At 38.6% G+C, this 12,097-nt stretch overlaps 1 protein-coding gene across 1 annotated transcript in view; it reads left to right on the top strand.

The window, feature by feature from the left end:
* The window catches only part of SYNPO2 (synaptopodin 2), a 101,014-nt gene that overhangs the window by 72,739 nt on the left and 16,178 nt on the right, over positions 1-12,097 (top strand). The window contains exons 3-4 of the mRNA XM_007433928.4: positions 926-1,704; positions 6,809-9,045. Coding sequence (XP_007433990.1) covers positions 926-1,704; positions 6,809-9,045 — 3,016 coding nt within the window. The remainder of the gene's footprint in view (positions 1-925; positions 1,705-6,808; positions 9,046-12,097) is intronic.

Below are 12,097 nucleotides of genomic sequence, written 5' to 3'. Positions count from 1 at the left end.
ATAAACTTAAACTGCTCCTACACCAAAGAGGAGTTGTATCTATCTACATTGGTGCCCCCTTTATATATGAGGCACCATCAGTGGCAATATTTGTTCCAAAAGTTCTGTGGGCACATGGCAATGGATACAGCACAGCATTCATGGCATTTATAACACGAGCATGAACCACATGCTGATACAAAGTGTTGCACATAATGGAGAGTTAGAAAGCATTTGAGAAACTGCAATACTTTATCACCCACTATATCCTGCGTTCCACACAACCATACTTTGAAACCACTCCCATTAATAAAAGTTATCATTTCAAAAGATGAAAGCACATTTTACACGATAGTTTATGGAAGTAGCAATCACCTAAAAGAACCATAACAAAAGCCCCTATGGGGAAAAAAAGCAGAGGAGTGGAATTTATATGAGGAAGATGCACTTCTTGCCTTTATTAGCAGTACTTACTTCCTGCTTTTCTGCCCTTAGCTAGAAGCAAAATTCAGAAGATTTCATATAGCATAATATGGTGTGAAATTAAACTCTGAGACCCCTTTCCTACAGCCTAAATCCTGCCTGTATTCAGCCTAAATTCCATTACTTCTTGTTATCAACACTGATGTGCGGGGCAATAATTTAAGAAAGACTAAAACTTGTGCTAAGTTAAGAACATCAGAACTTAATATGTCATTTACATGAATTTCCTCTACTAGCTTTGTCCAATCTCATGCTCATCGTGCATTAGACAACTCTAATCCAGAAGGTCTGCAGAGTGCCAGACTGAAGATGTCCTCTTATACTATATTTTCAGGATGTGTAATGAAAGGAATAGCATGTCCAATGTTCTCTATATAATACTAATAAGTAAAATGGTTTATAATGTCATGAATATCAAATTATACACACTTTATAGATTTGTTGTGTGTTTGTGTGTCTGCAGATCCTCCAGTGGGGCAAACGAAACCTTAAGTCCTGAACTAGAAAATGAAGCCCACTCTGACATTAAAAACAAGGAATATAAAGAAAGCACTACCCTACAAATCAGAACAGCAGTGCCAAGGCCCCACCGGGAATTGCACATCATAGTGCCAACTGAGGAAACACCCCCAACAAACACAGAGCAAACTGTTGTGGACTTTTCTGGGATAAAGCAAGAAATAACCCCCTGCCACAAAATCCCCCCGAAAGTGATTGAAGCCCCTAAAGTACACAGCTTGGAGGCGCCTGCTTTCACTGGGGGAAAGCCTGGCTCTACAGTTGAGTTGCAGCTGTCCCTTCCACCTGACAGGATCAAAGGCAGCAGCACCGGGTCTGGTCTGACTGTTGTGGGGGTCCAAGAGAGCAAGCCTCTGGAAACAGGATCAGTCCTAACACAAGAAGCGACTAGCTGGATAAAAGAGCCTTCTGCCCAGTGGTCGGGCAGGATAGTCCAGATTATTGGTGGCAAAGAGGTCCAAGCAACCCATGAAGGAGAGAGAAAGGAACCCCCTCTCACTAAGGTGGAAGTGATCCTGGACTGTTCTGACCAGGCAAAAGAAGCCTCTAGGTCTCTGGCCGAAAAGGGGTGTGTAGAGTCTCAAGTGGAAGGAGGGCAGTCAGAAGCACCTCCTTCTGTAGTCTCCTTTGGAATCTCATCAGAAGGCACAGAGCAGGGGGAAGACGAACAGCCCTCTGAAAAGGAACCCAGCAGACCTCACAAACACCGGGCAAGGCACGCCAGTAAGTACAGCATAGCTAAACTGGGTGGCAGAGCATGAGAATGATACTTTGTGATAGGAAATCTGGCCGAGAACAGTTGCAACCATCTGCTTTGTAGCAATAAATAATTCAGAGAGGAATGACCTAAACATTTCTTCCTTTCCTCCTTTCTCTCTCTTCTTTAAACAACTGCTATTTCTTTGCTAATGTTTTGAAACTGTTTTTTGCAAACTTTGCAAGATGAATTACGACAAGCAGGCAATATGCTTTGTAACTGGAAAGCACATTTTGTAATGTAACCCTGCTTGTGTCTGCGATATTGATTACGAACTTTCTCCTTCTGGATATGTTTGTATAAAAAGCCTACTAGTATAATTTAAGAAGGGCTTAAAAGTTAACTTTAAAAGATCCCAGAAGAAAGTAAGAAAGAAAAGCTGCATTTCACATATAATAGGTAGGCACAGTTATTTGGTTAAAAGAGGAGAGGAGAGGAGAGGAGAGGAGAGGAGAGGAGAGGAGAGGAGAGGAAAGGAAAGGAAAGGAAAGGAAAGGAAAGGAAAGGAAAGGAAAGGAAAGGAAAGGAAAGGAAAGGAAAGGAAAGGAAAAGCCCCAAGTAGTGAGGTTTGATGATGCTTGCTGAAAGTTACTTTGACAGACACCAGCATGTGTATTTTTGGCTAGTTATATGATCCTTTCAGTTTTGCAAGGCTTCTCTAGATTGTAAAGTGAACTTACTATTCCTTCTGCTTCCCGTACCTGGAAGTCAGTGAAAAATCTAGGCAAAGACTGCAATTGGAAGTGACCCAGGGACCAAACAATAATACAGCTTGAAAAGACTAACTTGGAAGATATTTTTTTCAAAGCATTTGCTTGTTTATTCAATTCTATTGTTGGCATCTGGGCAATCATTTCTGACTATTTCAAGAATTCCATCAAGGGATTTCATTGCAGAATGGCAAAGGCATGATGACATACTGAGGCAGTGAGCTATCTTGACAGAACCTGTCAGGTTAAGCATGCTCACTCATTGCAGATTCCTCTACATGCGTATTTTTAGGATGATAGCCATTTGAAATAACTTGTGGATTAAACTGTTGCTTACATTTAAAGTGTTTACATGTAATCCACATATTTATATCATATTAAATGATGTATAAAGGAAGAGCACACATCCTTTGCGTTTTGGCCACAGACCCAGCAGCAACTGCCCACTTATGTCCAACAGATTACATCATTGCTTTAAGGAGAAATGAGTAGAACAAAGCAATCATACTAATATTTTTCAAGGATATGTGGAGATACTTAAGTTTGAATGCATTCAGGACTCCCACATTTAGCATGAAAAGAGAAAAGAAATCCATTCCTTCTAAAGATAGATTGATACTCAAGAGCTCCTTCAGACTCAGTATTCCCAAGTTGCTGTGGCTGTTTCTTTCCATGTTACAAATTAATTTAGGAAGCCCTCATAGTTTCAAGGACACCTTGCAAGAAGATGTGAGAATATATTTATGCAACTTGTTTCAGGATCCTGTGGACATTAACAAGCGTATCTACAACATAGCACTGTTACAATGGAGAGGGTTTATGGAGCCTAAGAGGTGAAATAGAGTAGCAAACTGAGAGCCAGTCCTACTGTTAGAATATCTAGGATACCTGCTTTTTATTTTTATGAAGGAGCAGCAAATTGTTACTAATAATGTATTATTACTGCATTTTTACTGCCATGGAGGAGGTCTCAAATGCCAAAATAGCCTAACTGGTCTTGGGCATTGTGCATTTTCACTTGGGGTGAGGCAAGAAGTGCTATTTCATGCTTCTAGCCTTATGTCTAACCCTCAGGCAGCTTGCACTTAAATAAAACAACAGAGCATCTACATGTTTTGCGGTATAAAGTCAAGTAAATAACTATCCTACACTTTGTCACTCTGGCAGAGCTACTTATGACATAAAATGTGTGCAGTTAGAGTAATATTTCTCAAGTAAAATATGAATATATACATTTATAGTTCTCTAATGTCTCTAATGTGAGAATTGTATTACAATTATCTGCTTCCTTTATTTTTTGCTCAGTATAAGGGAATTCTGTGAGCCAATTCTAAATATGTCTACTCAAAAGTATGTTCCTCCCAGATAGTCCACATAAAATTGCAGCTTAGTTTCTATTTCCTAATATTTGGACAAATATCTTTGCATTGCAGAGTGAATAAGACTTGCACTAAAACGTGAAATTATGATATAACAAGCAATGTGGATTTTAAAAAATGGTAATTTCTCTTATGATAAACATAACATGAGGATCTTCTAGCAGTTGTTTCAAGATGAATACGATTCTGTCCTCTTAAGCTCTTAAAAAACATTATTAGTGGCCTGATTACATATACGAATTATATTCATTTTAAAATATAAGCTCATACTATTGTTCAGTATTTTTTTCCATGTTAGTTTAGCTTTAAACTTTCTAAATCAGGTATTTTCCCTATCAACAATCAGATTGCATTGGATAAAGCATTTGCTCAGGTTTGTGCTCTCATTTAAAAATAAATGTGTTAGAAAAAATGTTAAAGATTTCCACAAGTCCCACTTTTTGGGAGCAAAGGGAATCAAAAATAGGTTTTCATAATATTTTAGGATTTTATTTGAAACTAGATTGTGAACTCAGCAGGCCACTCTTTTAAAACCATTTTTAAAACCAATTGCAAACATGATTTGCTACATATTATGAGAAGCTACACAGGCATAAACCCTCTTTGGATGTTCATTTCTACCTGGTCTCCAATAATACAGTAACTTATTTTTCCCCCTTGGTTTGATTAAATTACCATTCTTTACATGACTAATTTTAGACAGGTTGATAGTAAGTTAGCCAATGGCTTCTTGTGGTATATGGACAATGTATTTCAAACCAGATAGCAATTATTCAATAAAACAAGAGAAAAATGAAATATATTGCCTATGAAAATAAATCCTCTATTAGTTTATAGGTCTTCCAGTTCACCAGTGCCAGCCATCTGGTATTCCAGAAAATATTCCTGAGAGGGACATACTGTTCATTCTAAGAATATGTGTTGGCAAAATTATTCTCTCTAGAATCTAAAGAAAATGCCAGAACATCAGACTAAATGGCAAAGGATCCATTGTATGCTGTCATCTCCCTCCTCTAGGCCTGGAGCCCTCAACATGTCACCTAGAGACCCAGCATGTAACCTTTGGTGTTAGCAAGCTTCCTTGTCCCACCTGACCTTTTACATATTTCAAACTATTTAAAAATTAAAAGAAGGGGAATATGCAAATCTGCCAATTTTCAGGATCTTTTGAAGAATGCCTCTACAATCTACATCAGGCCCATAAGAACATTTAAATTGTGGGTGGCTACAGTCTACTCCTTTATCTTAAAAAAAAAAAAAAAAGCACACTGTCCAGAAAAAGACGAAAAGTAAGCAAAAAAGAGATGACAGGTAGCATTTTGATAAATTGGTGCTTTGAAGCTGATTATTCCCCCATGGCTGAATTTTATGAATGAACACACACGCACACACACACCGCCTCTCCAAATCCAGCAACATTGTGAGAGTGCCCACATGTTCCCAAAATTCCAAATGTGCCTTTGATATCATCAAAATTTATTTTTATATTTATTGGTTAGGAGTGGCATAAAATAGTCCAACTTTATTTTGGGGATATATGTATGTATGTATGTATGTATGTATGTATGTATGTAAATGTACACACACACACACACACACACATCCTTTAAGATCCCACAGCTACCACTTAGAATCTATATATTGTGGTCTGATTTTACAATATAATGATGTTGTTGCCTCTGAATGCTCTGCCTGGATGTGCAATATCTCAGATATTGAGGTGGGAAGAGATTTATTATATTCTGCCTCCCATTGACTCAGAAGTTGATAATAAACAATAATTAAACAGTATAATTGCATGGACAGTACTGTAAGATAAGTTTCTTCTCCTTAAAGTAATCCAATAAAACACTTCTTCTTTGCTTAATTACAAAAAGAATTGCCACAAGAGATCATCAAAATCTTGTTTTCCTTTAGTTTAAAATATACCAGTTATCTCCATTCCTTTTTATTTTTTTCTTTTTCTCCATCCAACTGGTTACTGCCTCTCCCACCTCACCCTCCACCCCCCATAAATTATATTAGCTTTGGACTATTTTTCTAAAAGGAGGTGGCCAATTAACTGTTTGAGCCAGTTTGGTGTAGTGGTTGAGGCATCAGGCTAGAAACCATTAGACCATTAGTTCTAGTCCCACCTTAGGCACAAAGCCAGCTGAGTGACCTTGGACCATTCACTCTCTCTCACCACTAGGAAGGAGGCAATGGCAAACCACTTCCAAAACCTTGCCAAGAAAACTGCAGGGACTTGTCCAGGCATATGCCAGGAGTCAAAAACTGATTTGAAGGCACAAATAAATAAATAAAAATCAACTGTTTACTCACATTCTAATAGAGCATAGAACAAGAAAAGACCCATTCATCCTAGGACCTACCAGCCCAAAGTTGGAAGGAAGAACTTGTTCTAGATTAAAATTTAGTAATAAATTATTTAAATGCAATCATTACTTTCCAAAAAATAGACCATTATGCAAATGGCATTGTATATATTTCCCTCCAGACAATGTTTCAACAAGAAAATTTCCTGTATGAATTAAGGAACCTATTTATTATTACAGAAACTGGCTTTGTTTGAATTAGGATAGCTAAATCCTGAAACCTCTGAAAGTGCATGCATGTCCAAGTTAATATCCATCATTAAAAATAAGCACCACTGATTTATCTTCTATCTTGTCTACATATATGCTTCTTTCTGTGTAGATATATGATATCAAAAGTTTGTGTAAGTTGAGATAGCAAATCTGTGAGAAGCAAAGATTGATCAAAGAATGTCACTAAGGAAGGAATGCTTGCTATGGAATTATCATGGTTGCAACTGTGGGAAAAGGTTAATTTTAATGCCCTGCCCATACTTCTTTGCCGGGGAGAAAATTCTAGCTCTAGAGAAAGAAAGATTTGTATTACACTCTTACATCCCAAACAGCTATTGTTAAAATTGTTCTTATGTTATCCACTAAGATATGTTCTTTATTCTTTTCCTGCAGGGCTGAGAAGGAGTGAGAGCCTGTCAGAGAAGCAGGTGAAAGAAGCTAAGTCTAAATGTAAAAGTATTGCTCTCTTACTGACAGCAGCTCCAAATCCCAATTCCAAAGGAGTGTTGATGTTTAAGAAGCGTCGCCAAAGGGCCAGAAAGTATACTTTAGTTAGCTACGGCACTGGGGAACTAGAGCGTTACGAAGACGAAGGTGAAGAAGACGAGGGTGAAGAAGGTGAGAAGGAGAACACTTTTGAAGTAACCTTATTAGGCACCAGTGAGTCAGAAATTGATGAAGATTTCTTCTCTGACCTGGATAAAGAAGACCGGATTGTGACATTTGACTGGGATACTGGGCTACTTGAGGTTGAAAAAAAACCCAAACGTGGGGACGAGATGTCGCAGCTGCTTCCAGAGACCAAGGGCAAAGGGGCAGTCATGTTTGCCAAAAGACGTCAAAGGGTAGACCAGGTCACTGCTGAACAAGAAGCAATGAAGATGCAAGGAATGCATAGAACTGTGGCACATCGAGAGGCCACTTCAACAGAGAGCACCCAAAATATGAGTTCTTCCTTTTATCAGGCAAAACAAGAAGAATCTACCAGAGTGCAGAAAAGCCACGTAAGCAAAAGCTACATAGAAATGAACCATGGTCATAGGACAACATTTCAGCAAAATGGCATCGGAGTTGTCCCAGAGATAAATATGATACATCCACCTCCTGAAGCTGTTAAATCACCTACTTCAAACAGAACAGCCAAGCCTTTCCCTGGTGTTCAGAACAGAGCAGCAGTTCCATTTTCACCCCCCAGAAGCATGGTTATTCCTCCCTCTGACCTACCTGCCCCACCTCCTTATACTTCAGTCAGCCCACCACCTGAAACATTATATAGAACTGTTTTGACTCCAGTGGCCACAAGCATTACTCAGCCAACATTATGGTCTCCAACAGAATCAACAGAGCAAATTGCATCCAGGGATGAACGGATTGCTGTACCTGCAATAAGAACTGGAATATTACAGGAGGCCAAGAGAAGAAGCACTGCAAAGCCTATGTTTACATTTAAAGAAGCCCCCAAAATGAGTCCAAATCCTGCTCTTTTGTCCCTTGTACAGAATACAGAAGGTAAAAAACCTGCCACTGGTGGCTTTGAATCAGGTCCTGAAGAAGACTACCTCAGCTTGGGAGCAGAGGCCTGTAATTTCATGCAAATCCAGGCAGCCAAACAAAAGATCCCACCCCCAGTTGCTCCCAAACCCTCAGTAAAGGTTTCTCCAACTGCCACAACACCTATTTCACCAGTCTGGTCACCTCCAGCTGTGGCTGTCGCTCACGCTTCTATCTTTCCAGTTCCAAATTCTCCAGAAGTAGCAAGTCCAGCAGCCATCAAAATAGCACAACCAGCTTATCCCCCTCCACAACCTCCGCAACCTCCGCAGCCTCCCAGTACTCTTAAACTGGAGTCTCCCTTTAAGGGGGCTCAAGCTTCATCATCCCACCAAAATTATACCCCCAAAACAACACCCACCACTCCATTAGGAAATGTTGTTCTTGCTGGTGGAACGGGGCCAGCTTTCGAGATGCCCCCAGCAATGAGTGGTAAAGGGGCTCAGCTCTTTGCTAAGAGGCAATCACGGATGGAAAAGTATATAGTAGATTCAGAAACTGTGCAGGCCAATCGGCTCCAGGCTTCATCCCCAACTCCATCATTACCAGCATCTTGGAAATATTCATCAAATGTTCGAGCACCACCACCTGTAGCTTATAATCCTATCCAGTCTCCATCTTATCCTCCTGCTGCTACCAAACCTCAGTCAAACTACTCTGGAGCTACCAAAACTACCAAGAAAAAACCTAAGAAACCATTAAGCTCCTTGGAAGTTATGAAGCATCAGCCATATCAGCTTAACGCATCTTTATTTACTTTTCAACCTCCATCTGATACTAAGGAAAGTCTCCTTCCCAAACATCCTGCCAAGTTTGATTCAGTGTCCACCTCAAAACAAGCTGTACCATCAAGAGTACTCAATGCTGGTTCTCCCTCTAATGTTCGAGCATCTTCAGTATATTCTGTACCAGCCTACAGCTCACAACCATTCTTCCCATCGAATGCTTCTAGTCCTGTAATCGAGTCCTATACATCAACAGGCTGCCCTACATTTTTGAAGCAAGAATCAGCAGCATCTCCTATATTTGCTGTTCCCAAGCCAAAGTTCTCAGCCAAGAAAGTTGGTGTCACAGCACAGGTGTGGAAACCGGCAACCATTGAAGAGTAAAACATAGATACAACTCACTATTCACTTTGCTTGCCATGAATTGTTTGTAATCAAATCTGACACCCAAAGTGATCCTCAGCTTACTTAATAATTTTCAAATATATCACATAAAATCGGGGTCCAAAAAAGGCTTAAGCCTGAAAATTTATGCACATTTACCTTGGTGTAATCTCCAATAAACCCAGTGATAACTACTTCAGGTAACTGTGCATAAGTCAATTATTTTACATGAATCAAAATGAATATTAATTTGCAAAATTATATGCATTTATGTGTACAATAATTTTTACTACTATTATCCAAGCAGGCACATAGAATATTCTATAACAGTCACGTACTTAGTATTAAGTAAGCAGAATGTTAGGTGTTAGTGCTTCAATACACACATACACAATGGATTTTGTTCCAGCATTTTATCGATTAGACCATAGTTTTCACCAAATTTTTCTCTTGGGGAAGGAGAATATGCTAGCCCGACAGCCCGAGAACAGTCAACAGATTTATTTCTAAAGAAATGGCAATAATATCATTCATGAATGTTGTGTAAGCACAGAGTATTTGACCCAATTCTGCAGTTAAATCCTTATGAAAATCCTGTTAAGCATCCTCATTGTAATGGGGGGATACTGCATCTATGTGTGTGGGAATATATAATTTTCTTTTTGTGTTCCCACAATCAAAGGTTGAGTATGTAAAACTAGTAAAATCAAAGCCACAGTTCCTTGATTCTCAGCTTAAGACTACAGATGGGCCAGCAGAAGAAGAATATGATTTTGAGAATACTCTTATGTAAACACTAAGCCTTATATAGACACTTAGATAATAAGGCTGTGTTTCACATAGTCCCATGATCCTATCCCCAAAAGAGAATAATTTGTGTATGTTAGCACAGATAGGTTGCTTCTTTTTGCTCACTTATGATACTTTTACAGAATGGGGTCTTCAGAGAGAAAACTAGTAGTTTAAATATGACACACTGTCATGAATTACCCCTGAACCCCCACTTCTTGCAACCAAAAGTACCTATTATGGAAGATTATTGAAAGTTTGGAAGAAGACAGATATTAGGAAGAAGTTTAGGCTGGAGAAGTTCACATGTTTCCCTTTTTAAGCAATGTTGATCTCATCGATATTAGCATAGTTTTTTGATCATCAGAATATTATATATCACTAGAGAAAGACAATTAGAACTCTTGAAGAGCCAAGAAGATAAGCTGGGTTCTACAGCTTTGGAAGTGGTGCAATATGTTATTGTGAAAGCAGTGACTAAAATCTAAACGGACATATCCCTGCATATCAGTTTAGCAACCAGAATAGTTATGTGCCTTAAACCTGATTGAAATATGATATGCTGACTCCTGACCTCATCTTTTTGCTGATCACTTGGGCACAGTCTTGTTTTCACTTGGGGCTTTCTAATCTTGCTTCTTCCACTTGTATTTCTTTTCACTTTATTCTTGCTTTCACTCTGCTTTTAATTAATATGTCGTGGACCAGGAGGAACAAGACACTGTTACCATGCCATGTTCTGCTGAGAACTAGATTATACCTATTTACTTCAGGCTGTGGATATGAAAGAACAATATTTTTTAAGTCCAGTAACGGTTCAATCCGTTGGTGGATATTTACACAACAATGCACCCAGATGAGTTTAACCTAGTTTCACACACTGAGTTGGTTAAGAAGTAGCTAATGGGTGGACTTTTCCCATTCTTCCACTGACTTTGTTTGCTAATGTAAAAATATTTTAGTTAACCAGTAAAACAAACTAATAGCATAGTCCTATGTCTTTTACTAAGTAATTCCTACTATGGTCTGAGGAACTTACTCTCAGAACATTGTCCATAGGACTGTGCCTAAATAACATGAATTAATTTAAAACTAGGAAAATTGTACTGTTGGATTGAGATAAACAGCAAAGATGGTGAAACATCTGAAGAGTAAGAATTCATGTAAAGGCACTGACTACTGATAAGCAAAACTTATGAAAGTCTGATTTGGGAACTGCACAGTGCTGATCAAGGTTGGTGTTGTCTATTTTGACTGCTGAAGCTCAGGTGGAGCTCTTTGCCAACACTGCTACTTTGTCCTGCTAACTGGATATGCCAAGGAGCTCCATTGTCAATAATACATTGACAATTCTTGACTCCTTGGATCTCTTTGAAATGTGAACTGAACTGTGCTCTGCCTGCTACTCTGTTCACAATAACTACTTGGCTAGAGCAAGACATGAAAGACACATATTACACTAATATGTCTGGCCATTAAAAGAAAGATATAAAATTAATTTCAGAAACTTTTGATTCAATATTACTAAAATATCCAAGGTTGTGAATCATATAGGTGCAACCTATTAGCCATTCCCAGTAGTCAAAATTACTTTCATGAGTTGTGTCCCAATTATATTATCTAAGTAAAATGTTCTTAAAGACAATGTATGCCCTGGCACACAAGAGCATAAACCAATGTGTGGTTTCCTGATTTCCAGTTCCACCAGCGTGGCATGATATCATGGTTAAAAAAGAAAAGGGAAGCCATATAGTATCTGTTATATGAACAAATTGTTGGAGACTGTGAAATTATAGACACACAGTAAACTGAGAACAGCATTTCCCTCTATAATATAGATGATAATTTTGTCTTTGTGAGGTTGAGGATTTGTGAAGGTTGAAGGTCAAATTTAAAAAGGAAACGAATGTGAAATGTGCCTCATAGTGCTATGCATTTGGAAAAGATTTAAGAAGAGATTTAAGATTTTACATATGCAGATCAAGCATTCCTTGACAATACATATCTTCTCTATACTGCATGAACAATGGCTGGACTAGCACCTTGATCTAAAATACATTTGTCAAGTATTCCTCTGGATTCCTGCAGGGCCTGTCTGGTGTTCAGAGTGCTAGTTGGCTTTAGATAAATTATTTTATCTGAATTAACCAATATTGGAAGTCAAGGGTGATTGTATAATTTTTTTTAATGAATCGGCATATTCTGCACAGAAATGTACACAGAGGATTCTTTT

This window comes from Python bivittatus, unplaced genomic scaffold (genome assembly GCF_059951505.1).
Source record: "Python bivittatus isolate LINGU-HERP-01145 unplaced genomic scaffold, Pbiv_v1 ctg000070_np1212, whole genome shotgun sequence".
Taxonomy (NCBI): domain Eukaryota; kingdom Metazoa; phylum Chordata; class Lepidosauria; order Squamata; family Pythonidae; genus Python; species Python bivittatus.
The sequence above is the reverse complement of the archived record's forward strand: the minus strand, read 5'-3'. Positions and strand labels throughout refer to the sequence as shown.